General features: G+C 52.7%; 1 protein-coding gene across 3 annotated transcripts in view; it reads left to right on the forward strand.

Moving 5' to 3' along the window:
- Abtb3 (ankyrin repeat and BTB domain containing 3) overlaps nucleotides 1-25,399 on the forward strand; it is a 268,246-nt gene that overhangs the window by 227,757 nt on the left and 15,090 nt on the right. The window contains exons 6-12 of one of the 3 annotated variants that reach the window (XM_047551618.1): nucleotides 1,406-1,495; nucleotides 3,420-3,521; nucleotides 5,314-5,407; nucleotides 5,523-5,658; nucleotides 6,320-6,540; nucleotides 8,047-8,225; nucleotides 20,137-20,242. In XM_047551618.1, coding sequence (XP_047407574.1) covers nucleotides 1,406-1,495; nucleotides 3,420-3,521; nucleotides 5,314-5,407; nucleotides 5,523-5,658; nucleotides 6,320-6,540; nucleotides 8,047-8,225; nucleotides 20,137-20,242 — 928 coding nt within the window. The remainder of the gene's footprint in view (nucleotides 1-1,405; nucleotides 1,496-3,419; nucleotides 3,522-5,313; nucleotides 5,408-5,522; nucleotides 5,659-6,319; nucleotides 6,541-8,046; nucleotides 8,226-20,136; nucleotides 20,243-25,399) is intronic. The other 2 variants (XM_047551619.1, XM_047551620.1) reach the window with 2 other exon arrangements.

Here is a 25,399-nt window from a genome sequence, read left to right on the forward strand (position 1 = left end):
ACACACACACACACACACACACACACACACACACACACACTTCCATTATTTAAAAATTCAGGGACTTATTATATCTGGCTTTTTTGACATTTTACATTAAAGAGAATGTTAATGAATATTCTTTTTAAAAATCATTTTAATGGCCACATCAAATGACCGTAATACTTTTTCATGTGCTATACCTCGATCATGTATATTTAGGTTGTTTCTGATTAGTTTTATTAATAATGCTGAGTTAAATGTACTTACACTAGTCTTTGCGCAAACCCCTGATTATTTCATTAGAGAAATTCTTAAAAATGGAAGCATTGGCTCAAACACACCAGCCGTTCTTAGGGTCTCAGTCTTCAGTTATTTTTCAGAAGCTGTTTCCTCTTCCCAACCCTCCATCTATTTACGTGTTCCCTATTAATCTTCAGCCTATCTTTTGCCAACTTTTCACTGAAGCTTTTCTTATTTATTTAGAATAACTCTTTCTATATGAGACACAGCCCTTTGCTATAATGCAACAAAAATGCTTCGATGTGCTTTTTACCTTGAATTTTGTCTAAAATGTTTTTTATTCCCTCATTGCTAGAATGATTTCTCCTCTGTGATTTCTTCCATGACTTGTATGCCTAGACATGGATCCTGAGACCAGTTAGATATCTTTTATGGTTTTAATTTTTCTCTAGCTATCTCTAATCAAACTAGAAATGCTTATGGCGTACGGTGTGAGATAAGGTTCTAACTTGGATGTTTTTCCAGATGGCTAGCTTCCCCACACTGTAGGTTGGAAGGACCCACCCCTCCCTTCTGTGGGTTGTGGTACTTGGCTTGTGCTAAGCAGGAGTTAGGAGCAGCTGTAGTGTTCCCGAAGGCCATCTATCCTTCACTTGCCTTTTGCTTGTCAGTGACAGTTTCAGTGTTGGGGATACCACATGCTCAGGGGCATCCAGTTAACCTTGACGTTGACCAGCAATTTATATAGAGCAAGGAGGATGCTCGTTATATTGTGAGAGAGACAATATTGAGGAGCAGCATTCATCAGTTAAATAGCTTAAGGCCGATGTGGCAGAATCCAGAAAGTCCTAAGAGCTGCAAGTCGAAATCAGCCACTTGTTTTAGGAAATGCGCTTAGGTCCGTTGCACCCTGAGTCAGACAGACAAACCAGAATCCTCCAACCTAAGCAAAGACCAATACCGAAAAGGCAAGGTGAGCTCCCTTCGCCCTTCCGCCGTGGTTCCCGGAGTGCGGAGGCTTGTGGACCTGTGAGTCACGGGGCCGCGTGCATACTTTTGACCTGCTGGATTCTGAGCACGAGCAGAGCCTCCTGCGCTCACGTAAGACGTTCCATTTGTTTCTGTTGACTGACCACAGCCGCCTTGTAAACCTTCTCCGTTCTCTGGTTTTAACTCACCGCAGGGCATGACCCCCCTGATGTACGCCTGCGTCCGTGGGGACGAGGCGATGGTTCAGATGCTGCTGGATGCCGGAGCTGACCTGAATGTGGAGGTGAGGGCACAGAGGACCACAGGGCCCCCAGCCACCCAGGAGAGGGGGGCTTTTCCTTCCGGAGCCACCGCTGAGTGTGCTCCCTTCAACCAGTAGATGGCTCCTCAGCCCTGCAGGGACTGCGGCCCTGGGAGACCCCTGACAGATTTGGTGCATCCCAAGGCTGCAGCCCAGCCAAGCCCCAAGGAGCTTCCTGCACGTATGTTCCATTTAAAAAACCATCATGGCCAAGGAGGATTCAAAGCCCATCCGTTCCTTCAGGGAACAGGGCAGAAAGAGCTGTCCTGAGCCATCAGCCAGTCCCCTCGCCTGATCAGTGCACAGAGGATGCTCTGCTCAGTCCCCACAGGCTGAGGTGCCCCTGCTCGGGTCCTCTGCCCTCCCCACTAAACCCCGATTGGCTCACCTTGGCTGAATCGATAGGTCTTAAAGCTCATCCCAAGGCTTCCTTGAGGCAGTGGGGTAGGACGGAAAGCGTGGCCCCCCATCCCCACTGGCTTTAGAATTTGACAGACTTGGGTCCAAGTTCTGAAATCACCACCTCCGTGCTGACTTGCTGTGGAGCAAGTGGCATGACCTCTCTGTCCCCGTCTGCAGAGTGGGAGAATAATCACGGCACTGCAAATGGTTGTGAGAAGAAATAAATGTGACCGTACCCAGCCCAGGCTGGCAATCCTGCTCCATCTGCCCAACCTCGAAATAGGGAAACACGCCCCTCTGCCCGCTTTTTCTCTGCCATCTGAAGACCCACTCTTCCTGGCAGCCAGATGTTGGCAGTCTCAGACACCAGAGAGGTTGGCATGCTGAGGTCATCTTGCCATGATTCTGGGAAAACCCATTCCATCCAAAATTAGATGCCCTTCAGTCTCATTACTATTTTATATTTTTTTAAATTAACGAGTTTGGTTTGGGATCTTACAAGCTTCACCTACATGGGGATTTGCCACCCCTGCTGTGAGCTCCAAGCACCGTACAGACCCTGTGAGGGCTCTGGGTCCTGACGGGGTCCTCCAGCCCTCCCCTCCCGCCCATCCCATGAGTCTCGACTCAGGGCCTCCGTCCAGCACAATGAACTGAACTGCAGGCATCAAAGTTGCTTGGCCCCAGAAACGTTGGGGATGAGAACCACGTGTGATTGTGAATCATGCTGGACCCCAAACCCCAGCTTCCCCGCTGCCTCTGTGTTGGCCTGGGGTATGCTGAGACCCCCGTCCTGAAAGACCTGTCTCGGGTTGCCCGTTTGTGTTGTGTCCAGGGAAAACTTCCTTGCTTCCAGTCACTCCAGGGTCCTTATCAGCCAGGAGGCCAACAGGAGGGTGAAGTGGGGAAGCATGGGGTGAGCTGGAGCAGCCAGGGAAGTCCCTCCATCAGAGGAGGATGGTTTTCCCTTGGCAGGACAGCTTGAGCGGGCTGCCCCTTGCTGGGGAGTTGCTGCCCCCCAGAACCTCTCTTGAAAGTGTGGGTGGAAAGATAGATGCTTCTTTGCTATCTGACATCCGAAGCTCTCAGACCTCCACCCTCAAGCAGACAGAGGAAGGGGACAGGCAGGGGAGCTTGCTCACTGCCATGGCAAGTACCTTTCCTGCTTCTCCAGTGACCGGAAGCCACCCATTCATCCCCGTCAGGGAGGCGAAGGAGTCCTCATGGGGCAAGAGGACATTTTCTCCCTGCCCCATGCAGATCTCCAAATCCCAGTCCCCGGCCTCCGGGGGACTGCTTCAGTCTCTGTTCCCACAAACACAAACAGGACCAATGCCCACTTGGTAAGAGGTGTTTGGGGGCATCTGCCAACACCTCCCGGGGCACCTTCTAGGGTGTCCTTTTTATGCATCTCTAACCTACATTCAGGTTACAGATAGGTCAGATTTGCTAGCCTAAGTATTTCGAAGGTCACATTTTGAAAATAACTTCGATTTGTTTATAGGTTGTCAGTACTCCTCATAAATATCCATCCGTCCACCCCGAGACCCGCCATTGGACGGCTCTGACTTTTGCTGTGTTGCATGGACATATTCCTGTAGTTCAGGTATTAATGGATTTCCACATCTGACCTTTCTCCTCTGTGACGCAAATCTACACCTCTCCCAGCATGCACTTTCCGTAAGAGATTCATATTGGTTGATGGCGAAGACACGCAGCATATATTTATATCCCATGAATGAAAACACGGTATGTCTTGATCTGTTTGGCCCAGCTGTAACCAATATGAACCGCTCACGTGCCCACACGCAGCCTCACACACAAGGGCGAGCTGCAGAGTTCTTCCTGGTCGCTCTGGGGTGGGGCCTCCACTGTCGTTTTGTGGATTTGCTCGTTTCGTTTGTCATAAGAACATTTGAACATGAGATGACTGGTGTCCGTACCTTGGAACCTCCCTGGAGGTGTGACCCTGGCGTTTCGTAGAATCTAGTGGTTTCCAATCAGTGGGGAAGAAGCATCCAGATCACCAAGGGGATTTTCCAAAGAGCGCTTGCTTGGGTCCCGGTTCTTGAGAGTCAGACCGAGGAGGTCCAGAGGGAGGCCTCCGCACGTGTGTTCTGAACAGCCTCACGTACGGTGATGTGCGTATGAGTATTATTGCCTGTGCTTGTTATGGCTGTTGAAGAGTTGGTGCCTGATGAATAGTGTGCCCAGCACATTCTGGATTTTAAACCTGGTCTTTACTTTATTGGAAAAGAAAGATCAACTTCCTGGTCCATGACAACCTGGCCTGTAGTAAGTACCAAGCTCTGGGAACAGCAGGAACTTGCCTCCTGTGTGTGGCCCCTGGCTCTGAATTCTACGCAGAGCAGAGGACAGCGTCACGGGGTCGGCTCGGCAATGCTGGAGCTTCACAGGCTCCCTTTGTCGTTTCCTGGGTCATGGGAATCCTTAGGACAGATCCAAAGTGATGTTTCGGGAGGCTGTGTGCGCGACGTGTCCCTCTGAGAGCTGGCTTCTGCCCCGTCCCCTCCTAGTAGAGGAATCCAAGAAAGGAGGGGTCAGATGGCGGTCTGATGGACACAGACGCCACCCTTTAACAGGCAACCCCGGCCTTTAAACCAGAAATGGAAACATAGGAAGCCAAGCCGAGCCTCGCGGAATTCAGGCCACCCCCATGCCGTGGGCGCAGGCAGCCCTAGCTGGGTTGTAAAAATGGCGCATACGGTCCCCACGTTACATCAGTGATGCTAACAGCACGTTCACTGTGAGCCCTCATGGACGATCTGCCTCCTAAAGAAGCCCAGATGTCTTTGGGAATGCCCAGAACCGAGTCGCTGAGAAGCATAACTTCCGGAAGCTCACTCTGCCACCTTACAAAACTCAGCATTTGCTAACCTGTCCTACCGCCACGGACGGGGGTTCTGGAAGAGACTCTCACCCTGGTTGACCAAGAATGTCCCAAGTTAGTCAGGACTCCTGAGAGTCTGTGGCTATAAGAGACCACTCCAGCGTCCTCTGAGGCTCCTAGCCAGGGAGTCTTCCAGCATTCTGGTGCCCAGGACTTCTAGCCTAGTGCTTCCAGAAACTTGAACGTTATACAGATTCCCTGGAGACGTTGTTAAAATGCAGACTCTCCAACCGTAGGCCTGGGGTGGGGCCAGACAGGCTGTCGTTCTAACAAGCTCCCAGGTGATGCTGACATGGTTGTATCACTGGGTAGCCTGAGATTCTAGAAGACATGAGGGGCCCTCCACTCATCCTCCAGCCCTGTGCACACAGTCCCTGACCCAGCGGGAGGGAAGGAGCGGTGGCATCTTACTGATGCCACCAGTCTTCGGACGCCTCCTCGGGGCACAGGTCCTTGAAACATCTCAATGGCCGCTCTTCCTCCGCAGCTCCTCCTGGATGCCGGGGCCAAGGTAGAAGGCTCCGTGGAGCACGGGGAGGAGAACTATTCAGAGACGCCTCTCCAGCTGGCAGCCGCCGTAGGTACGTTGCCAATTCTCGTCCCGGCCAGGGGTCTGCACCACCCTGGCCCTTGATGTGCCTGTGACTCTTGTTTTTGCTTTATTCTCTTATGAAACCCCCTTCTCTGGGCCTGCAGGAAATTTTGAGCTGGTTAGTTTGCTGTTGGAGCGTGGTGCGGATCCCCTGATAGGAACCATGTACAGGAATGGAATTTCTACAACCCCCCAGGGGGATATGAATTCTTTCAGCCAGGCCGCAGCCCACGGACACAGGTAGGCTAGGATGGGCCACGGCCTCAAGGTCCCGAGCGGTGCTTGTTAAAAATGCAGATTCCCAGGCCTACCCCAGACCCATGTTATTTCTGGATGTGGAGCCCAGACGCAGCAGGAGGTGGTCTAGGCCCCAGGCCTGGCCAGAGTGACCTTTCCTGCCAGGTTTCTGCTAAAAGCTGGCTCCATGGTCACATCCACACAGACTGGCTTGCTGTATTCAGTCCCAACCAGCTTCATCCACAGAGACACCTCACTCTTTGCCAGTTGGGGTCAGAGTACATCAATCACGTCGACTGTCATGAAGTGAGAAGACTCCATACAAAAAGAAAAAATAGAACCCCTCCTCTTTGCCTACTTCTGTTCTCAGTCGCCTTCAGGATTTCCATCTGATTTTATGATCTATAACCCCAAGTAAAGCGAATTCACTGGCGGGAAGGCAGGCTAGCCCTTAGGAGGGTAGAGTTCTAGAGCCCTCTGGATGCTACTTAGCCCCAAGTTGTCCTCCAGGGAGCAAGGATGGTCATGTCCCATCACCTCCTCCATCCCCGAAACATCGTTCCCTGGTCCAGAGTGAGCGCCTTCCACTTTCCCACCGCGCCCCTGCCCCAGCCAAGCCATTTCCATCTCTGAGTGTCTTCCTCTCTGGGTTTATGATTGACAGGAATGTGTTCCGCAAACTGCTCGCTCAGCCAGAGAAGGAGAAGAGCGATATCCTGTCCCTGGAGGAGATTCTGGCCGAGGGGACTGACCTGGCGGAGTCAGCCCCGCCCCCCCTGTGTGCCAGCCGCAACAGCAAGGCCAAACTGAGGGCCCTGAGGGAGGCCATGTATCACAGCGCTGAGCATGGCTACGTGGATGTCACAATTGATATCAGGAGCATAGGTCAGTCTGGCCCTTTCCACTGCTGGGCACGGCACTGCTGCCCGGCTCTAGGTCTCTCTCCCTCCATCTGTCTCTGTCTCTGTCTCTCTCTTTCTCACACACACACACACACACACACACACACAACCAAGGGGACCCAGGAACCTCCCCTTCACTGAGGGAACACTTTCAGGTCGAGACGCCTACATGGTCCCCATAGAGAGCTGCGCCCTGCCTGCTCTGAAGACCCATCCTCAGGTCATCCTGCCCTGGCTCCCAAACTCTGGACTCCGGTCAGGCATCCAAATCACCTGGGGAGCTTGTCTGAATACAGATTGCCAGGCCTACACCAGAGGCTCTGCTGTTGAGGGTCTGCATGGCTCAAGGCTGGAAATCTCTATATTTAACAATCACCCCAGGTGGTTCCCGGCCGAGGACAGGCCGCCTTAGAGCACCAACTCCACGAGGCGGCCACCAGGCCGAGGCTCCTTTCCTTACCAGGTCTTCCTCCACGAAGCTTCAGGGGCCAGGGTCACTCTCAGGGAAGCCAGGGTGGCTCTTCCTTGAGTGAGCTACCCCAGAACCATCTTCTCGTGCCGTGGGGAATGAGACCAGCTTAGGCGTCACTAGACTGGTGGCTTTAGGGCAAGTGAGCCCTGAAGGGGTCTGGCAGTGGGTCCCTAAATACAAGATGTGGCCTTTACACAGACTGAGGACTGAAGACAGTCTCCGTGTGGCCGTGCTGGCCTCTCTCAGGTGGATGGCTATTCCACGAGGGGGACATTTATATCTTTGTCCGAGAGCCTATGTTGCATGATGATGAAGCTCAGAGGTTCTGGACGGTCGTCCTGTTGTAAACTGTGGTGAGACGTGTTCTCCCTCTCTGGTCTCTGCCTCACCACGAGGGGAAGAAGCGAATGACAGCAGCTGGCTGCTAGGGAGGCCACCATTAGAGGCGGGAGGCCTGACACAGTGCTGCAGAGGGACACGTTTCGCACAGGGGACCTGCAGCCGTGTCCTCCCAGCTACAGATGTGACTCCCGCCCTGGCCAGTAGGGAAGACGGTGCGGTCCACAGCGGGGTTTCACCAGGTCTCACCTCTCATCTGGGTGTGGCCGTGGTACCTAATCCAGCACCAGACTATCCCTTTCCCTGCCCCCTCTCCCAGTAAGTAGCGGGGATGGAGACTCCGACCTCGGCCCTCAAGGGCGCCATGCCCACGTCGTGTGCGTAATAATGCCAACACGCCACACAACAGTTGTGTGTTGTAAAATGCAGCCCCGGTGGCTGCGAGGCCTGCAGAAACGCACGCTGGTAGTCCAGAGATCGGAGCTGCGGAGGTGAGACCTTCGGTTTCGAGCTGGGCAAGCCCTGGCTCTGTTCATGGATAGGCAGCACCTCGGTCTCGTGATCTGGCAGTGTCCCGGGGAAAGGCCGACTTCCAGATAAAAACGGACCTCCTCCTCCGGTTGTCTTCTTCCTTCCCGCCCCACCCCTGCCCGCCCTCCCTGCCCCTCTTCCCCGCAGGCGTGCCGTGGACTCTGCACACGTGGCTGGAGTCTCTGCGCATCGCCTTCCAGCAGCACCGCAGGCCTCTCATCCAGTGCTTGCTGAAGGAGTTCAAGACCATTCAGGAGGAGGAGTACACGGAGGAGCTGGTGACCCAAGGCCTGCCCCTGATGTTTGAGATCTTGAAAGCAAGCAAGGTACGAGCGTCTGAGACCCCGGCAGAGAATGAGGCCAGATTTCAGACCCCAGGTCTCCATGGCCCTTAACCTGACACTGCCCTGCGGGCAGGATGGCTGCAGCCACGGCCACAGGTGTCACAGGTGCCTGCGGCTGGCTGCGCTGCATGCGCGATTGCCTGTGAAGCAGCTGTTTTGCTAAACGTCTGTTATGTCCCAAGGCACCCGGGCCTGTGGGCAAATCGGTCTCTAACTCAAGGACCGTGCACTAAAGCTGGGACGGTATCCACAGCGGGGTGTCCCAACAGCCTCTGAGGCAGTTTGGAAGACAGAGTTAAATGGCACAGGCGAGGAGAGGCGGGAGTGGACAGAGGGGAGGAGAGTGGCTTCCTGAGGTGCCCACCCTGCGCCAGGCCTGCATGGACAACAGGCATCCACCAGGAAGACGCAGTGGGTGCAGCTCCCCAGAAAAGAGGGTGCAGAACCTGCGGTTTCCAGAAAGCCAGGCCCCGGGGGAAGGCTCCCAGGTGGACAGCACCAGAGGAGCCTGGCCCTGACCCCTTGGGGTTCGCCCTGACAACAGCTCCACTCCCGGCAGCCAGGAAATGCTCTGTCCCCTCCCACACTTCAGTCTGGCTCTTGGGCTATTATGGAATTCATTCTTAGAAAATCTTTCTTGGGTCATTTGTTTGGCAATGCCACGTGGACACTCCAGTCCATGGCAGGGGGCTATGTGGTCCTGTCCTATGTGTTGAAGGGAAATGTAGGGAATGGACAGCCTGGAGGCACTGTCCCCACCAGCCCTCAAGGTCAATGGCCTAAAGGCAAAGGGAGGCGTGGTGGCCAGTGACCAGTACTGTGACCCGAGAAGCACCAGGGAGGGCCACTCTGCCCAGAAGGCTCTGAGGACTGTGCGACTCAACCATCCCATGCCCCAAGCTTCTCAGTGAGCACAGGGCCAGGATAGCACAGTGGTTGGGGTCGTGGACCCTGGAGCCAAATTTCAGGGGTTCAAATCCCAGCTCTGCTCCTTACTAGCCTTATGACCTTAATCAAACCACTTCTCTCTGCCTCAGTTTCCCAGTCTGCTAATGGGGAAGACAATTGTACAAACATGCTCAGGTGAGTGTAAAATGAGTCGATGCCCTAGTGCCCTTTGAACCATCCCTACGTGTCTGTCCCACACAGATGGGCTCACCAGGGGAGGTGGCACCTCCAGGGTTTTCCAAAAGCCGCAAAGGCCAACACTCAGCAGGGATGGTGTCAGAATATTGAGCACGCCAGGGCCACTCAGGCACCAGCCAGGTGCGAAGGCCTGAAGTCAGCTCCTCGCCTCGGAATGGCCACGCCATTTAAAATCTCTCTCTGCAGAGCCCTGAATATCCTAATTCACCAAGGGAATAAAGCGTTTCCCAAATTCATCTGCCCTCGGAACCCTTTTATAATGAACTCTTTCAAGAGGCGAATTGGAATTTTTTTAAGCTAAAATTTACATTTCTTGTTTCACTATATGCTAGGCACTAATCTCAGCATTTTATGAGGAGTAACTCATTCAATCCTCACCAGCAACTTTTGAAGGAAATACTATACTTATCCCCATTTAACAGACAGGAAAATTGAGGCATGGAGACAGTTACACAGCTAGAAAGTGACAGATGGAATTGAGCTCCATCCGTCAGCTTCCAGTGCCAGCCCTCTTACCTCTGCCCACAAAACTGGCTTTGTGGAACTTTGGGGTCCAGGATGGAGCCTGTGAAGTCTCCAGAAAAACTAACCTGTGAATGAAAGGGAGCGTGGGACCCCCTCCCGGGCCAGGCTAATGAGCTGTGCACCCTCAGTGCAGAGGGACTTGGAACTGCCTTCTCCAGACAGCAGGGATGACTCCTTAGTAAGGAAGCAGCAAACGCAGCCCATCTGCTTTCAGAGCCTCTCGGGACACCTGGCCTCAGGTCCAAAGCAAGTCCCAGTCATTGTTCTCATTAGCATCTGTCCTTAGCCCAGCATCTCTGGGCCCCCTGCAGGCTGGATTTGTGCTTGGTGTCCAGACCCACCGAGTCCCCAAATGGGAGCAGGTGCTTCAGCCTTAGAATAATGAGCCTCTCCGAGTCCTTAAAGAGCAAAACCTGCTGGCAGCATTTCAGACCCAACCGCCTCCTCCCTCTCCTCCAACTCAAGAATAAGTAAACGGATAAGAGGGGTTTCACCCGCGGTTACCTACGAAACCGCTTTGGCGAACAGCGTTGCTGGTCTCTTTCCGTCCTGTGTTCTGTTGCTTTTTACCTTTTCTGTTTTTAACGTTGCCTCGGGCTACAGTGGGATTTCCAGAATGTGCTGAGGCATCCTGTGTATTTAGAAAACCCCACCTGTGGGTTTTAAAGTAAACTTCACTTTGATATGACATTGCACAAAAAAGTTCCCAGGTGGTAACTACAGAGCCTCATTGGTTTTCACCAAGGTGAACACACTGTATTCAGAAGCCAGACCAAGAAGCAGGACACGCCGAGCACCCAGAGCGCCGCCACCCTCGTGACCACCAGCACCCGCCGTATACTCCATCCTGCCTGGAGCCAGGGCTTGTTTGACCAGGACAGCTCATTAGACAGGAAATGGTTCTCAAAACCTGACCCCAAGCGTGTGAGAACCTGGAGCCGGGGCAGAGGCTACCCTCGGCTCATGAACAGCAGTGCCCCATCTCTTACAGCCTTTGAAAATCAGACCGCACTTTCTCCTGCAGAAGTAATCCTAGAACAACGGTCCCTCGTGGTATAACTGGAATCGTCCTCATGGAGGACACCTGAGCCTTTCCTGGTGTCGGAGGCTGGGAGCCCCAAGGGGCAGGTGTGTGCTGGGCCGGCAGGATCTGGGGAACCCTTGATGACAATTCAGTGTCTGACAGCAAGAAAGTTGGGTAGGTCATGCGGTGGAAGGAGGAGAGGGGGTCACCAACAGCTTTGACAGCAACGGCTGAGACACGGGAAGAAGAAAAGGCCTTTGCCAGGAGACGTGGACCAGAGCCTGCTCCCTGGCAGCTGTACTGGTCACTCAGAGTGGAGGAGCCGAGATGGGGCACCAGCATCTCATTGCTGGGAGGGTCAGTCCAGGAAAAATGGCACTTTGCGGGGTGGGGTGGCACCCCTACTGGTGAACTGTTGTACTACACGTCCCAGTGACCTCGGGGTAAGAGGCAGCCCTTTCCCAGGGCGGCAGAGTGAATGAAGTCCAGCATTCCCCAGGCGTGCGCTCTGGCATCCGCCTGTTCTCTTCACTGAAATACCTCCTGGTGTCCCGCCTGAGTTCTGATGGCATGGCGTGCTTTTTACTGTGAATTCTGAGAGTTCTTTATGTGTTCTAGGTACTAGTCCTTTGTCAGCTATATGGCCTGCACATATTTTCCCTCGTCTTTCATCCTGCTGTCCTGGTGCGGCATTGGTTGATTATCTCCGTTCATTCGCTCTGAGGTCTTTCTGGTCCTTGATGTTATGCGTGGCTTGCAGTGAAGACCAGGGCTTCTTCTGAGACACTGGATCTTCCGTAGCTCTTGCTGGCTTTTTGACACCTAGTCACTGCCAGGTGCAGGTAGAAATCCAGGTTCCACTCTTGGCCTCCGTTGACACCCAAAGAGGAAGGTTTTTCTTGGTGGGTGGGGGAAGAATTCTTGCTCCCCACGTGGACTCTCCTGATACACCCCAGCAGGACGTGGGAGGGATGCCTTCTTACTGCCAGGTGGGAGAGGAAGTCCACACTCCCACATGGTCTCTGCTGACACCCCACCCTGCAGAGGGCATGCAAGGGTCCCCCCTTGACCCTCCATGGCACACCTCAGTTGAGGCTTGGAGGTGCCCTGTTGTAGCCCAGTAAGCATGGACATCTGGGCTTCTCCTTGACTTCTGTTGGTAAAGTGGAACTATGGTTTCTCCTGTCATGGCAAGAGTTGAGCAGCTGTTGTCTAGAAGTTTCCTGTCTTGGTAGGTAGCCCCTTTGGGTAGAGTGAGCAGGCTTTGGTTGAATCTTGGTTGAGACTTTCTCTTTCTGTGCCATTGGCATTTCTGAGTGACCACTTCTTCAACATCAAGAATGGGACGTATTCAGCAAAAAGGAAGTCTGGTGACCTCATCATTGTGTTATCCAGTCCCAAGATCCCTAGCTGGTATTCCTTCTTCCCTCCATCTCTGAGTCTTCTTAGGATTCTTTCATATATAATATCCAGGGATTTTAGCTGTAATTATGTCTTAGTTCTGTTTTCTGTTGCTATAACAGAATACCTGAGACAGGATAATTTATAAAGTAAAGAGGCTTGTTTGGAATCACAGTGCTGCTTCAACTCATGGCAGAAAGTTGGAAGGCAAGCAGGCATGAGCAGACAGAGGAGACACGACGGGCTTTATCACAACCCTGTCTCGTGATAACCTGTCCAGTCCCGTGAGAGCTGCATCCATCCCTCTTAAGAACCTAATCCCCCTCCATGGTCACGCCACCTTTCAACATGAGCTTCAGAGGGGACACACCAGATTCAAAGCAGGACAACTCAGCCTGAGGAATCAGGAAAAGTGTGTGGCCTTCATCTTCCCAGAAGCAGAAGCAGTAATAGGTCTCGTGAACTTCAGTCGACGGCTGGGTCATCGCCCCAAAAGCCCCTGGGACCTCAGACACCCCCGAGGAAGCAGGCGCATCTCCAAAGCCCCGAGTCAGACAACAACTGGTTTCACCAAAAGAAAGTCCCCACTGAAGCAGAAAATAATACTAACAAACTGGACCACGAAGCCGCGAAGAAGTGCTCCAGCCTCTGTGAGCCTCTTCCTCTCTGATAACCACCCACGACAAAACGGCGCCTGCCAAATAACGTGGGCCCAGACCCCCAAAGCGTCAGGCACCCCCAGACGCCAGCAGAGGCTTTCCCAGTTCCGACTGCACCGCACTGTGGGTTCCAACCCTCGGACGGCGAGATGCGGTGTAGACACGGCTTGCTGGCCCTCCCGGTTTGTCAGACTTCCGGGGTCCTGGAGCAGGGGCTGGGTCGGCGGCTCTCGCCTTTGCCTTGGATTCATTCAGCAGAGCTGCCTGGACCCGTCCTTGTCACCCGCTCACCATGCTCCTGGCCTCCCCTTCCCCCGTGGTCAGCACCTGCGCAGGCACTGGAGTCCGGGCTGGATTTAAACATGGTGACCTCCACATTCCTGAGCGCCGTGTGCTGGGTGCCGCTCCAGGCCCTGCTCATCACCCCCTCCTCACAGGGACACTTTGAGGGAGCAGGGTTTATTACTATTACCCCATTTCAGAGACCTGAAGCTCAGCAGGGCACCCCGCAGGGCCAGGACCCTGACCCAGGCAGCCTGGACCCAAAGCTCATGCTCTCAACGGCGCGGCCACCCTGTCCCTTTGCTTTTTTGGGGGGTGTCACCTGTAGCACGTAGCTCACTGTGGAATGCCAGCTTCCTCCTCTTCAGTGACGAAAGCAGACGCTGGTGGACCAGCCGTGGAAACTTCTTCCCAGGGGACGGTTACCCCCAGGTCACTTCAAGTCTGCTGAAGCCACGGACCCAGGAAGTCTGCACTGGAAAGAACCTTGGAAGTCCTCTAGCCTGAGGAGTCCCTAGACCGGTCATCTGCTCCTGCTCTCAGGTCTTTTCCCAGCTCTGGAAAAACAATACTATGTGAAGCCCTAAGTAGATCAGAATGTCATTTATGCCATTGATGATGGACTTGGTCTTTTAAATTAGATCAACTTGCTTTCCCTTAAAGGTATTTTAAAAGGAAACATTATATTAGCATCATAAATAGAAAGCTTTCCTCGCTCGCTGTAGATAGAAGGTGTGTCTACCCACCCGTGGGGACTCCGGTGGCACCCTGGGGCTGGTCGCCTCCTGCTCTTTCCCAGGTGGGCACCAGGGGTGGGCAGCCGCGCCAGAGGCAGCCCAGTGTGTGTCTGCAGGAGTGAATCCCTGGCCACGTGCACTGGCCACTGAGTCGCCTGTTGGGTACCCAGAAAGTAGTGATCACGCCACACTCTTGATTCCAAAACAGCTCTTTTCACATTTTAGCATTTCAAGGTTTGAAATGTCCTTTAAATGGATGTGGACATTTAATGAGTTGAGGTTTGTGGGGTTTCCCTTCCCCTAAAAGCTACTCTTCATTTTATAACATTTTGGAACCTTATAAAATTGGGATTAGGTTCAACTGTGAGAAACTGCTATCTTCGGGTTAAAACAATGGTCAGACCTTAGCACTTTCCTTTGGCTCCTCCTAACAGTGCACTGTGAAGAGTTGATTTATTTAACCCTCACAGCGACCTCATCAGACAGGGATTTTGAACCCACCTTGGAAGAGAACACTGAGGCCCAGAGATGTTGAGTAACTACTTCAAGGTCACAGAGCTAGGGAGTGAGGAGCCACAACTGGGACCCAGCCCCAGCCGAACCACTCTCTGTGTCTGCACCACCGCACAGAGCCCCAGCCTGAGCCACCCACAGAGGACCTTGGGGATTAATCCCCGTGCTCCTTCTGAAAGAAATGTGCTTCTGCTCTTGACAGAAGATTGCCAGGTAGAGGAGGAGGTGGGAAGAGCCCCAAGGCCACTGGAGTCCAGCTCACCATGGTAACAAGGTGTTAAGAATTTGTCTTCACCCCCTTCGGTTCTTCTCTGGGGCCACATGCTTCCCAGTCCTAGGACCCAAGTTTGTCCCAGACACACACCCAGCTTTTTGCGTGAGACCTGAGTGGTAGGGACCCACCAGCGTGCCCAGCACTGCTAACCAGCCGCTGTGTCCTGGGACCTGGTCAGACCCACCCACCGCCCTGCCCCGGACTCCAGCTTGGTCCCTGTCTGCAAGGCTGGTTGCTGCCCCTGAGATTCTGCCTCAGAGAGCGTCTGGCCTCAAAGCACTGCGCTCACATGTGCCGCGCGGAGGAGAAGATAGGCGTCTATCCCAACGTAGCCACCTCCACACGCCACACCTGCCTCCAGAAGAGTGAGCCTCAGGCTCCTTCCCTCTGCCACCTGCAGGGTCGGGTCCAGAGCTAAGCCTGGCCATGTCTGCACAGTGACGCCCCTAAACGCCTGGCGGCCAGCCCCTCATGCCCAGTGGAGCCCTCCCGGAGTCCCTATCCATTTGGGATGCCCGGCGACCAGAACGGATTGCACCTGTAATCCCACTGCCTGGAGGAGGAGCCGGGGAAGGTCTGGAGCAGACACCTCCACAGACACCAGCGAATCAAGGGCCCCTTGGGCACAGCAGTGTCCAGTGCCTGGCACTTAGTAGGTGCTCAAGAAATATCTGAAGGATGGATGGATGGATCACAGCTGGGCACGCGCGAGAGAGCCCACGTCCATCAAACCTTTGGGGGACGAGTGGAAAGAGCCCAGGACCTGCCGGGGGTCACACTCGCCTCAGCCCGCCCTCTTTCCCGGTCTCTGCTGAACCTCGAGTTCTTTCCTTGTAGATATCCTATTTCCTCCCTGGACAGATTTCCTCAATAGACTTCATCTTTTTAGATGGATTCTAAGTCATCCATCTTTTGGATTTAGAGGAAAATTGATGAGATGGTACAGAGTTTCCGTGGACCCCTCCCCTGCTTCTCCCTGTGATGGACAGTTCACATTAACAGGGCGCATTCGTTCTGATGAATGATTCAACACTGATGCATTATTACCAGCTAAGTCCCACACTGTATTCAGATGGCCTTAGTTCTTGCCCAGTGTCTTTTCCAGCTCCAGGATCCCTCCAGGTCACCATAAGACAGTTAGCTGCCCCATCTCCTCGGGTTTCTCTAGACTGAGATGATTTTTCAGATGCTCCTGGATTTTGATGACCTTGACAGTTTTTTGTTTGTTTGGTTTTGGTTTTTTGGTACTAGGGATCGAACCTAGGTGTGCTTAACCACTGAGCCGCATCCCCAGCCCCTTTTTTTATTTATTTTTTTTATTTTATATTTTTTTGAGCCAGGGTCTCCCTGAGTTGCTTAGGGCCATGCTAAGTTGCTGAGGCTGAATTTGAACTTGCAATCCTTCTGCCTCAACTTCCGGAGCTGCAGGGATTACAGGCACGTGCCACCATGCCTTCACAGTTCATCGGGCATCTTGAAGGTCACCCCTCCAGTGGAATATACCCCAAGTTTTTTCTCAAGCTTAGACTGGAGTTTGGATTTGGTGGAGGAAGACCCAGAGACCCGGCGCCACTGTCTGTCCATCAATAGCATTATCGCCTTTGATGTTGACCTTGGTCACGTGACTGGGGCATGTTCGTCAAGTTCCTCTGCTGTGAGTTTACTCTTGTTCCCCGGTCACAAGGGACTCCTGCGAACGAAGTCAGCACGCACAGCCCTTGCTTGAGCCGGAAGGAGCTACGCCTCCCCAGCTTATTTGAAGATCATCCCTTTGGGACAAATGTGGCCACTTAAAGCTACTTCCTCAGGTGACACAATATATCTTGAAGTCAGAAAGAGAGGTCAGGTTGGAAGTTCCAGGACAGGAGGGGCTGCTCTGGGGGCCCTGGTGCAACTCCTCTCATGGTGCAGGACACTTTGGTTGCTTAGTAAACACCTACCAAGTCCAATCAATCAAAACCACAAAAAAATGATCCTCACAGCAGGAGCTCCGGCGGCTCAGGCCACGCATCTTGGAAATGGATTTCCATTACTCCCCTCAGAGCGGGTTGGGGACGTGACTGTCCAGCAAGACTCAAGGCAAACCCCATGCGGGTGAGCAGGCCCGGGGACAGCCATCCCACGGGCTGCGCAAAGCAGGTCTGCAGGCAGCAGGTCCCATCGTCTTCACAATCAGCAAGTCCTCATCTAGCATCCACGATGCGCCTGGCCCTCTGGGGTCACAGAGGTGATGACATATGGTTCAGCTGAGGTAAACTTAGACACGGGGATTCTTACCCATTGTTTTAGGGTCAAGACCACACCTGTGTATCACTCGTGGTTTCCATGGCTCAGATGCCTGGGGACGGTGTGACTTAGCAGAGTTCTCTTCTCAGGGTCCCAAGGGCAAGGCCAAGCTGTCACCAGGATGGTGTCTCTTTCTGGAGGCTTCAGGGAAGAGCTGTTTCCCAGCTCACTTTGTTCCTTGTGTTTGTGGGACTGTGGTCTAGCTCCTTGCTGGCTGCTGACTGCTGGCTGGGGTCCCCTGTTCCCCTAGAATGGTGCCTGTCCCCTCTCAGGCTGCCCTGTGGTCCCTCCACCTGATGCCAGCATCAGAATAGCAAGTCCTTCCCAGAATCAGAGCCCCGTGACTTCCTCTTGTCCCCAAACCTTCTGAATCCTCTTCTGCCTGGACTTTTAAGGGCTCATGTGGTTACACTGGGCTCTCCCAGAGAGGACAGGCTAATCTCTCTGCTTTAAGGTTGACTAATTTGTCACTGCTGTGTTCTGAACGTTTGTGCTCCCCCAAAATTCATGCCTTGAAACCCCGACCCCCAGATGATGATATTGGGAAGGAGTGCTTCCGGCAGCTGATTGAGATGAGTGCCCTGGCAAAACAGGCCCCAGAGAGATGTCCTGCCCCTTCCACCACATGAGGACAGCTGGAAACCACCATCCGTGAGAAAGCAGGGTCTCGCCACACAGTGCACCTGCCCCGTATTGATCATGGACTTCTCAGCTTCCAGAACTGAAGAGATAATTTTTTTGTTGTCCAGAAGCCAACAATTTTTTTGTTGTCCAAATACCAGTTTAAGGTGTTTAGTTATAGCTTCCCAGACCGAGCCAGCAGCTTCACCCCTGCACGGTCCTGTCCGCCTGTCTGGTGACCTATGCGTGAGCAAAGGGTGGCTCATGGTCCTCAGTCCCAGGGATTAGAGCGCCCTCTCCTGTAGGGGCCAAGGTTCTGCCTGACGCAGTGCTACTCCATGACCCTGCATGGGGGTCACATGTGGAGTGTTAAAACGTGGATCTGGTCCCGTGGGACTGGGGTGACAGTGTGCATTCCTCACGGACTCTCAGACTTGCTGCTGAGGCTGCTGTGGCACGCAGTGAATGGCAAAGCTTCAGGCCAGAGAAAACCCATTCTCAGCCCACAGCCCGGGTGGAACACCAGGGAGAATCACAGCACGTGAAACCCATGGTTCTCCAACTGCAGGGATCATCCAGCTTTCTGGACACCACTCTTGAGTGTCTGAGCCAGAAGGTCCAGGGACCACACTTTGAGAACCACTGCATTCAGCCACGAGGCCAGCAGTCACTGCTTTGAGTGTTAAGGAGAGGAGCACCAGGCGCCCTTTGGTTAGAAGGCACCATCCTTGAAAGCAGAGTTCCTTTTTCCTCCACAGTAGTTACACGCTGTGAATCACTCCCAAGTGACAACATACCTTCTGCAGCCTAGCCACTTTAACCAGAGCGTTTGGATTTTCTTTCCTTGGTGTCCTTTTGCCTTGGGAGCACAATGAATTAGATTCAAGAATACCTTGACTCACTGACATCCTAGTGGTCCCAAGCCCATCTTTTAAGATCCAAGATTGTATTGATTATATTTTAATACAAAAAACAATACTCCTTTGTTGCACAAAATACAAATAAAAAGAAAAGAAAACCATCACCTTCCCCCAAAACAACTGCTCTATTCTTCCTAACCTTTTTAGGGATTTTATTTCTAAAAAAAAAAGTACAAACTGTGTTGTAACCACTTTTCTTATTTAATATGTTGTTGTTTGTCAGATTTTTGTTACTACAGCAAACTACCTGAAATGATCCACTTAAAAGGGAGGTTTATTTGACTCACAGTTTCAGAGGAAATTCAGGCTGTGGTTGGTCGACCCCATTCCTTCTGGGCCTGAGGCACAACAGCACCCCATGGTGGGACCCCCTAGCCATTCACTCACAGCAGCTGGGAAGCAAAGAGGGAGAGAGCAGAAAAGTCCCATAAGCCCCCTGAGGGAGCTTCCTCAATGACCCAAGAACCTCGCAACTAGGTCCCAACTCAGAAAGGTTCCACCACCTCCCACGGGTATCATGGGCTGGGGACCGTGACACTTTAGCACATGGGCCTTTGAGACACTTATCCAAACCATAGAAACTGTCAATATTTTTCTAATTTCATCCTCATTTCATCCTCCTTTGCCCCATAAAAAGTGCAAAACGCTGTGAATCATCTCAGAGGAATGGACAGAAATGGCCCAAGGGCAAACCGTGAGCCTGAAGGCCGATCACAAAGGCTCCGCCTGAGTCCTCAAGGGCACTGGAACTCCGGGTCACAGAAGTGCCCCCTGCTGGATTTTTGTTGTTGTTGCTTTTTAAATGTGATTTGAGCCGGGTGTGGTGGCGCACGCCTGTAATCCCAGGGCTGGGGAGGCTGAGGCAGGAGGATCTCGAGTTCAAAGCCAGCCTCAGCAAAATGAGGTACTAAGCAACTGAGGCCCTGTCTCTAAATAAAATACAAAATAGGGCTGGGGATGTGACTCAGTGGTCGAGTACCCCTGAGTTCAATCCCCAGTACCCTCCCCACCCCAAAATGCGATTTGAATGATTACTCCTGGATCCAGAAATGCCTCAGCCAGCCCCCAGAGGCTAACTCACAAGAAAGCAGAATCAGGAACACTGGTCGTGTTCTTGGAGAGTGCAGTCACAGGACCCAAAGGGCTTCCTGCTGCTCATTTCAGGCCAATTAGCGGCTTCCAGAATTTGAGATTATTGGTAAAGAGGGATTTGAGATCAAAAACTTATTTTCTGTTTTATGAACGACAGAAATCTGCTTTCCCATGGATAATAAATGATCGTGGCGAGACAGAAGAATTTCATTAAGATTTCTCCAGCTTTCAGCAGAGAACTCACTGGAAACAGATAGCAGACGTAGAGCCGTCAGTCCAGGACCAGCCAGGGCCCAGGGAAGGCGTGCTCTCCAGGGGATTTCTCAGGGAGCCTGCACAGCGCGAGCCTCCGCTTGCCTGGGGACACACGCCTGTGTCACCGCCCCCAGTCAGCAACTCTCCTCTCTCCACAGAACGAAGTGATCAGCCAGCAGCTCTGCGTCATCTTCACGCACTGCTACGGACCATACCCCATCCCCAAGCTGACGGAGATCAAGAGGAAGCAGACCTCGCGCTTGGGTGAGTGGCCCGCTCAGGCGCGCGGGGCTGCTGCTCTGTGTTTGCACGGGGAGCAAACACCACCATAAAAAATAAAGGGCGCGGTCGCGCACACCTGTCATCCCAGTGGCCGGGGAGGCTGAGGCAGGAGGATCGTGAGTTCAAAGCCAGCCACAGTAACTTAGCAAGGCCCTAAGCAACTCAATGAGACCCTGTCTCTAAAATATTTAAAAGGACTGGGGATGTGGCTCAGTGGTTGAGTGCCTCTGGGTTCAAGTCCCAGTGCAAAAAAAAAAAAAAAAAAAAAAAATGGTTGGGCGTTTTTAAAGGTGAATGAGATAGATGGAGAGTCAGGCGGATGGAGTTGGGATTAACCCCACATCAGGTGTCTCTCTGGAGAATCTACCTTGGGAATGCGGTCGAGGAGACTTCCAGGGCCTCACCTTCAACAAGCAGACTTTTCTCCCACAGTGATGGACCGTGGGGACTCTCAAGTTCTCCCGATCCATGTATGCGCCCCCATGGTAGACTGTGATCGAGGCCAAGCTGCACATGGCAGCTCCGTCCCCCAAACTCCCTCCTCTAAGACCCTCCTCTTCCCTAGGGACAGTGATGAGACAGCTGTGTCCAATGGAAATCCTTTGTAGGGGATGGGAGAGAGAAACGGCCCCCTCCAGCATCACGCACCCCTAAAGACGTGAAGGGGACATACCTGAGTTGAGGCTGCAGGCTCCAAAATCCCAGGAAAGTAACTCCCGGCTCACTTGCCCTGAGCCATCTCCTGCCTGCACTTGACCTGCCCGGTCTAAAGTAACCCTCAGGCCTCAGCTCTGAGACCCCTCCCAAGATATGGCCGCAGTATTCACGCAGGGGGAGCCATAATGCCTTCATTCTGCAGAGCCAGCTTCTGAGAACTGACAGGAGGAAACTCTCCACCAGGCGCTGGATTCATTCAGAGGATCCGGGGCTGCTGCCGCCTGGGAGAAATACTCAGCGGCTCAGGGCCTGAAACCTGAAGCTGCTCTTACATGGGCCTGTCTCCTCGCTTGCCTGGGGACCTATAAAATATTAAAGAGAAAGGACTCCCTTCCTGTCCACCTGGGAACTTTCCTACTTCCCATTTCCTTTTCCTGTAGAGAGGAGGGAACATTTGAGGAATGAAGCATCTGAAAATTCTACCCTATAACTAAGCCACTCGTTTGCCAGAGGTGAGCAGAGGTGTGAACACTTGTTAAAAGGCCGAGTTCATGGAACTGTTCTAAACTATTTTCATTCCTGTCAAGAATAACTTGGTAAGGCAAACGAGACACAGTGTTTTGCAAAAAAGAAAAATCAGGCAGCTGAATCAAATTCACCTATTTACCTTTATGTCCGAGCATGTGAGAAAATGGATGCACTGTTTTCTCCCTTGCAGACAACAGGTGTTGATAAAATATTATCAGGGCAACAACCTGTAGAGATCAAGTGAATGAGCAGATGTCAGACACGGAGGGTTCCAGTCCCGGGACATGGGAACAAGGTCTGATGCCTTATAAGTTGTCACCACTGTCACCAGTGTTTGCAAGGGCCATGTCAGTGGCATGACATAAAATCTGCTTTCCTGTGGCCACACAGAGTGGGGAATGTTTTCTCCTAAATGTGCTGATATTTCTCTTGCCAGTCCTGAAGAAGAACCTGGTTTTCAGGACAAGCATTAGAATTCCACGGTTAGCACCAAAATAAAAATAAAAAAGGGAGACTCAGCCCTCACAGTAAGGAAGAGAAAGGGCGTCCTAGCATTATTAACAAACGGAATATGATTCGGGAGCGGATTGCATCTTGGAACCTGCATCACAAGCTGGGGTAATTAAAGGGTGCCAATTAGTCATTCTTTAGGGACTTGCTTTAAGGGAGAGGTAAGAATGATCAGTGACCAGGGTCTCACCCGGCATTGCTGCAGGTGCAGGCAGGTGATATGAATGCATGAAATGGGTTCTGTGTGGGAGACATCAGGGAGTGGGGGGGACTGAGGCAAACGTGAGAGCATGTGCCTCATTTTTTTGTGGCACAGGATCCTCCAGCCCTCCCAGTGGATTCTGGGAGAGAACTAGCGAGCTAGAGGAGATACCAGCAATTTGGGGAACAGGACTGGGGGCTGGTTGGAGATGAATGGCAGGTAAGAAAAATGAGCAGACGGAGGCAGGTTGCTGAGGAGAAATGTATTCCAAGCAAGTCTTTAAATCAAGTGGAGAAATGAGTTTCCATCCACCCTGAGGCTTCCCGGTAACTTCTCTTTGCTTTACTGGAGTGGGTTCAGGCTTTTTTTATTTTATTTTTTTTAGTGGACCTTTATACTATTTATTTATTTGTGGTGCTCAGGATCAGACCCAGTACCTCTCACATGCTGGCAAGTGCTCTACCACTGAGCCACTAACCCAGCCCACGATTTCAGGATTTTGAGGGGCTTTTTATAAAATTAAAAATTATGAAGAAAATGAGATTATAGGTGACTTTGACTTTTTTATGCTTTTTTGATATTTCTAAAATAAAAATCTTATCCCATGTGGGAAGAGGTGATGTGACCATGTTCGGACAGAGACAAACCAGTGGGTAGCCGTGGGACCTCTGGCTTGGGCAGTATGGGGACCCAGGGGTGCTCTGTCTTTAAGAGAAAAGAATTGACCAGGTGTATGTGCGGTGACAGTGGTGTATGCGTGGTGACAGTGGTGTTTGGCAGTGACAGTGGTGTATGCACGGTGACAGTGGTATATGGCGGTGACAGTGGTGTTTGGTGGTGACAGTGGTGTATGTGCGGTGACAGTGGTGTTTGGTGGTGACAGTGGTGTTTGGCAGTGACAGTGGTGTATGTGTGGTGACAGTTGTGTATGCACAGTGACAGTGGTGTTTGGTGGTGACAGTGGTGTATGCACGGTGACGGTGGTGTATGGCGGTGACAGTGGTGTTTGGTGGTGACAGTGGTGTATGCACGGTGACAGTGGTGTTTGGTGGTAACAGTGCTGTATGCACGGTGACAGTGGTGTTTGGCAGTGACAGTGGTGTATGCATGGTGACAGTGGTGTTTGGTGGTAACAGTGGTGTATGCACGGTGACAGTGGTGTTTGGCAGTGACAGTGGTGTATGCATGGTGACAGTGGTGTTTGGTGGTAACAGTGGTGTTTGGCGGTGACAGTGGTGTATGCACGGTGACAGTGGTGTTTTGTGGTGACAGTGGTGTATGCACGGTGACAGTGGTGTTTGGCAGTGACAGTGGTGTATGCACGGTGACAGTGGTGTATGTGCGGTGACAGTGGTGTTTGGTGGTGACAGTGGTGTTTGGCAGTGACAGTGGTGTATGTGTGGTGACAGTTGTGTATGCACATTGACAGTGGTGTTTGGTGGTGACAGTGGTGTATGCACGGTGACAGTGGTGTTTGGTGGTGACAGTGGTGTATGCACGGTGACGGTGGTGTATGGCGGTGACAGTGGTGTTTGGTGCTGAGAGTGGTGTTTGGCGGTGACAGTGGTGTATGCACGGTGACATTGGTGTTTGGCGGTGACAGTGGTGTATGCACGGTGACATGGTGTATGGCGGTGACAGTGGTGTTTGGTGGTGACAGTGGTGTATGCACGGTGACAGTGGTGTTCGGTGGTGACAGTGGTGTATGCACGGTGACATGGTGTATGGCGGTGACAGTGGTGTATGGCGGTGACAGTGGTGTTCGGTGGTGACAGTGGTGTATGCACGGTGACAGTGGTGTTCGGTGGTGACAGTGGTGTATGCACGGTGACATGGTGTATGGCGGTGACAGTGGTGTTTGGTGGTGACAGTGGTGTATGCACGGTGACATGGTGTTTGGTGGTGACAGTGGTGTTTGGCAGTGACAGTGGTGTATGGCGGTGACAGTGGTGTTTGGTGGTGACAGTAGTGTTCAGTGGTGACAGTGGTGTATGCACGGTGACAGTTGTGTATGCCAGTGACAGTGGTGTTTGGTGGTGACAGTGGTGTTCGGTGGTGACAGTGGTGTTTGGTGGTGACAGTGGTGTATGCACGGTGACAGTTGTGTATGCCAGTGACAGTGGTGTTTGGTGGTGACAGTGGTGTATGGCGGTGACAGTGGTGTTTAGTGGTGACAGTGGTGTATGTGCTGTGACAGTGGTGTTTGGTGGTGACAGTGGTGTATGTGCGGTGACAGTGGTGTTTGGTGGTGACAGTGGTGTATGTGCGGTGACAGTGGTTTTTGGTGGTGACAGTGGTGTTTGGCGGTGACAGTGGTGTATGTGCGGTGACAGTGGTGTATGGCGGTGACAGTGGTGTTTAGTGGTGACAGTGGTGTATGTGCAGTGACAGTGGTTTTTGGTGGTGACAGTGGTGTTTGGCGGTGACAGTGGTGTATGTGTGGTGACAGTGGTGCACATGTGGTAACAGTGGTGTTTGGCAGTGACAGTGGTGATTGGCGGTGACAATGATGTTTGTTGGTGACAGTGGTGTTGGGTGGTGACAGTGGTGTTTGATGGTGACAGTGGTGTTCGGTGGTGACAGTGGTTGGGCAGCTCACACTGGCCAGCCGCTTTGCTCTGCGCTTCACCTGGTTCACTCCTGCACCCCACTCCTGTGATCTCAGCCTGTAATAAGCATCATTACCATTCCCACTTTACAGAAGGGGAAACTGAGGCACGGGGCAGATAAATAACCTGGCCAAGTTCGTGTGACTGAGCTTCTGACTCCAGAGTCACTCTTTTCCTGGACACTGAAGAAAGCAGGAGACGGACAGACAGAGGTCCCGCCAGGAGGAAGCGGGAAGCCAGGAGGGGGTGGATGGCCCAGAGGGCAGAGCCAGGTAGGGAGGGGCTGGAGAGATGGCGAGGCCGAGGCAGTGGGACGGAGAGCCAGAGGGAGACCGGATCTAGAAACGCTTAGCGGGCATACAGCAGCCATTGGGGCGGATGGTGTGGGGTGTTGGTGGCCCTGGAAAGCTGTCCTGTGGCCTTTGGGTCCCTGGCTTAGGCGAGTGCTGGTGCTGTTCACAGGGAGCAGCGTCTCTGAGGTGAGTGGGCAGTAGCCCTGGGGGCGCTGCGGCTGGGTCAGCCACGGGGGGCGGCCCACTGCACCCCTACAGGTGAGAGTCGCCTCATTCTTGACTGACGCAGGGACTGGTGGCCAAGGGAGTCACAGATCCCCAACAAGACAGAGTGCTGGGC

This window comes from Sciurus carolinensis, chromosome 4, assembly GCF_902686445.1.
Source record: "Sciurus carolinensis chromosome 4, mSciCar1.2, whole genome shotgun sequence".
In the NCBI taxonomy this organism is placed as follows: Eukaryota; Metazoa; Chordata; class Mammalia; order Rodentia; family Sciuridae; genus Sciurus; species Sciurus carolinensis.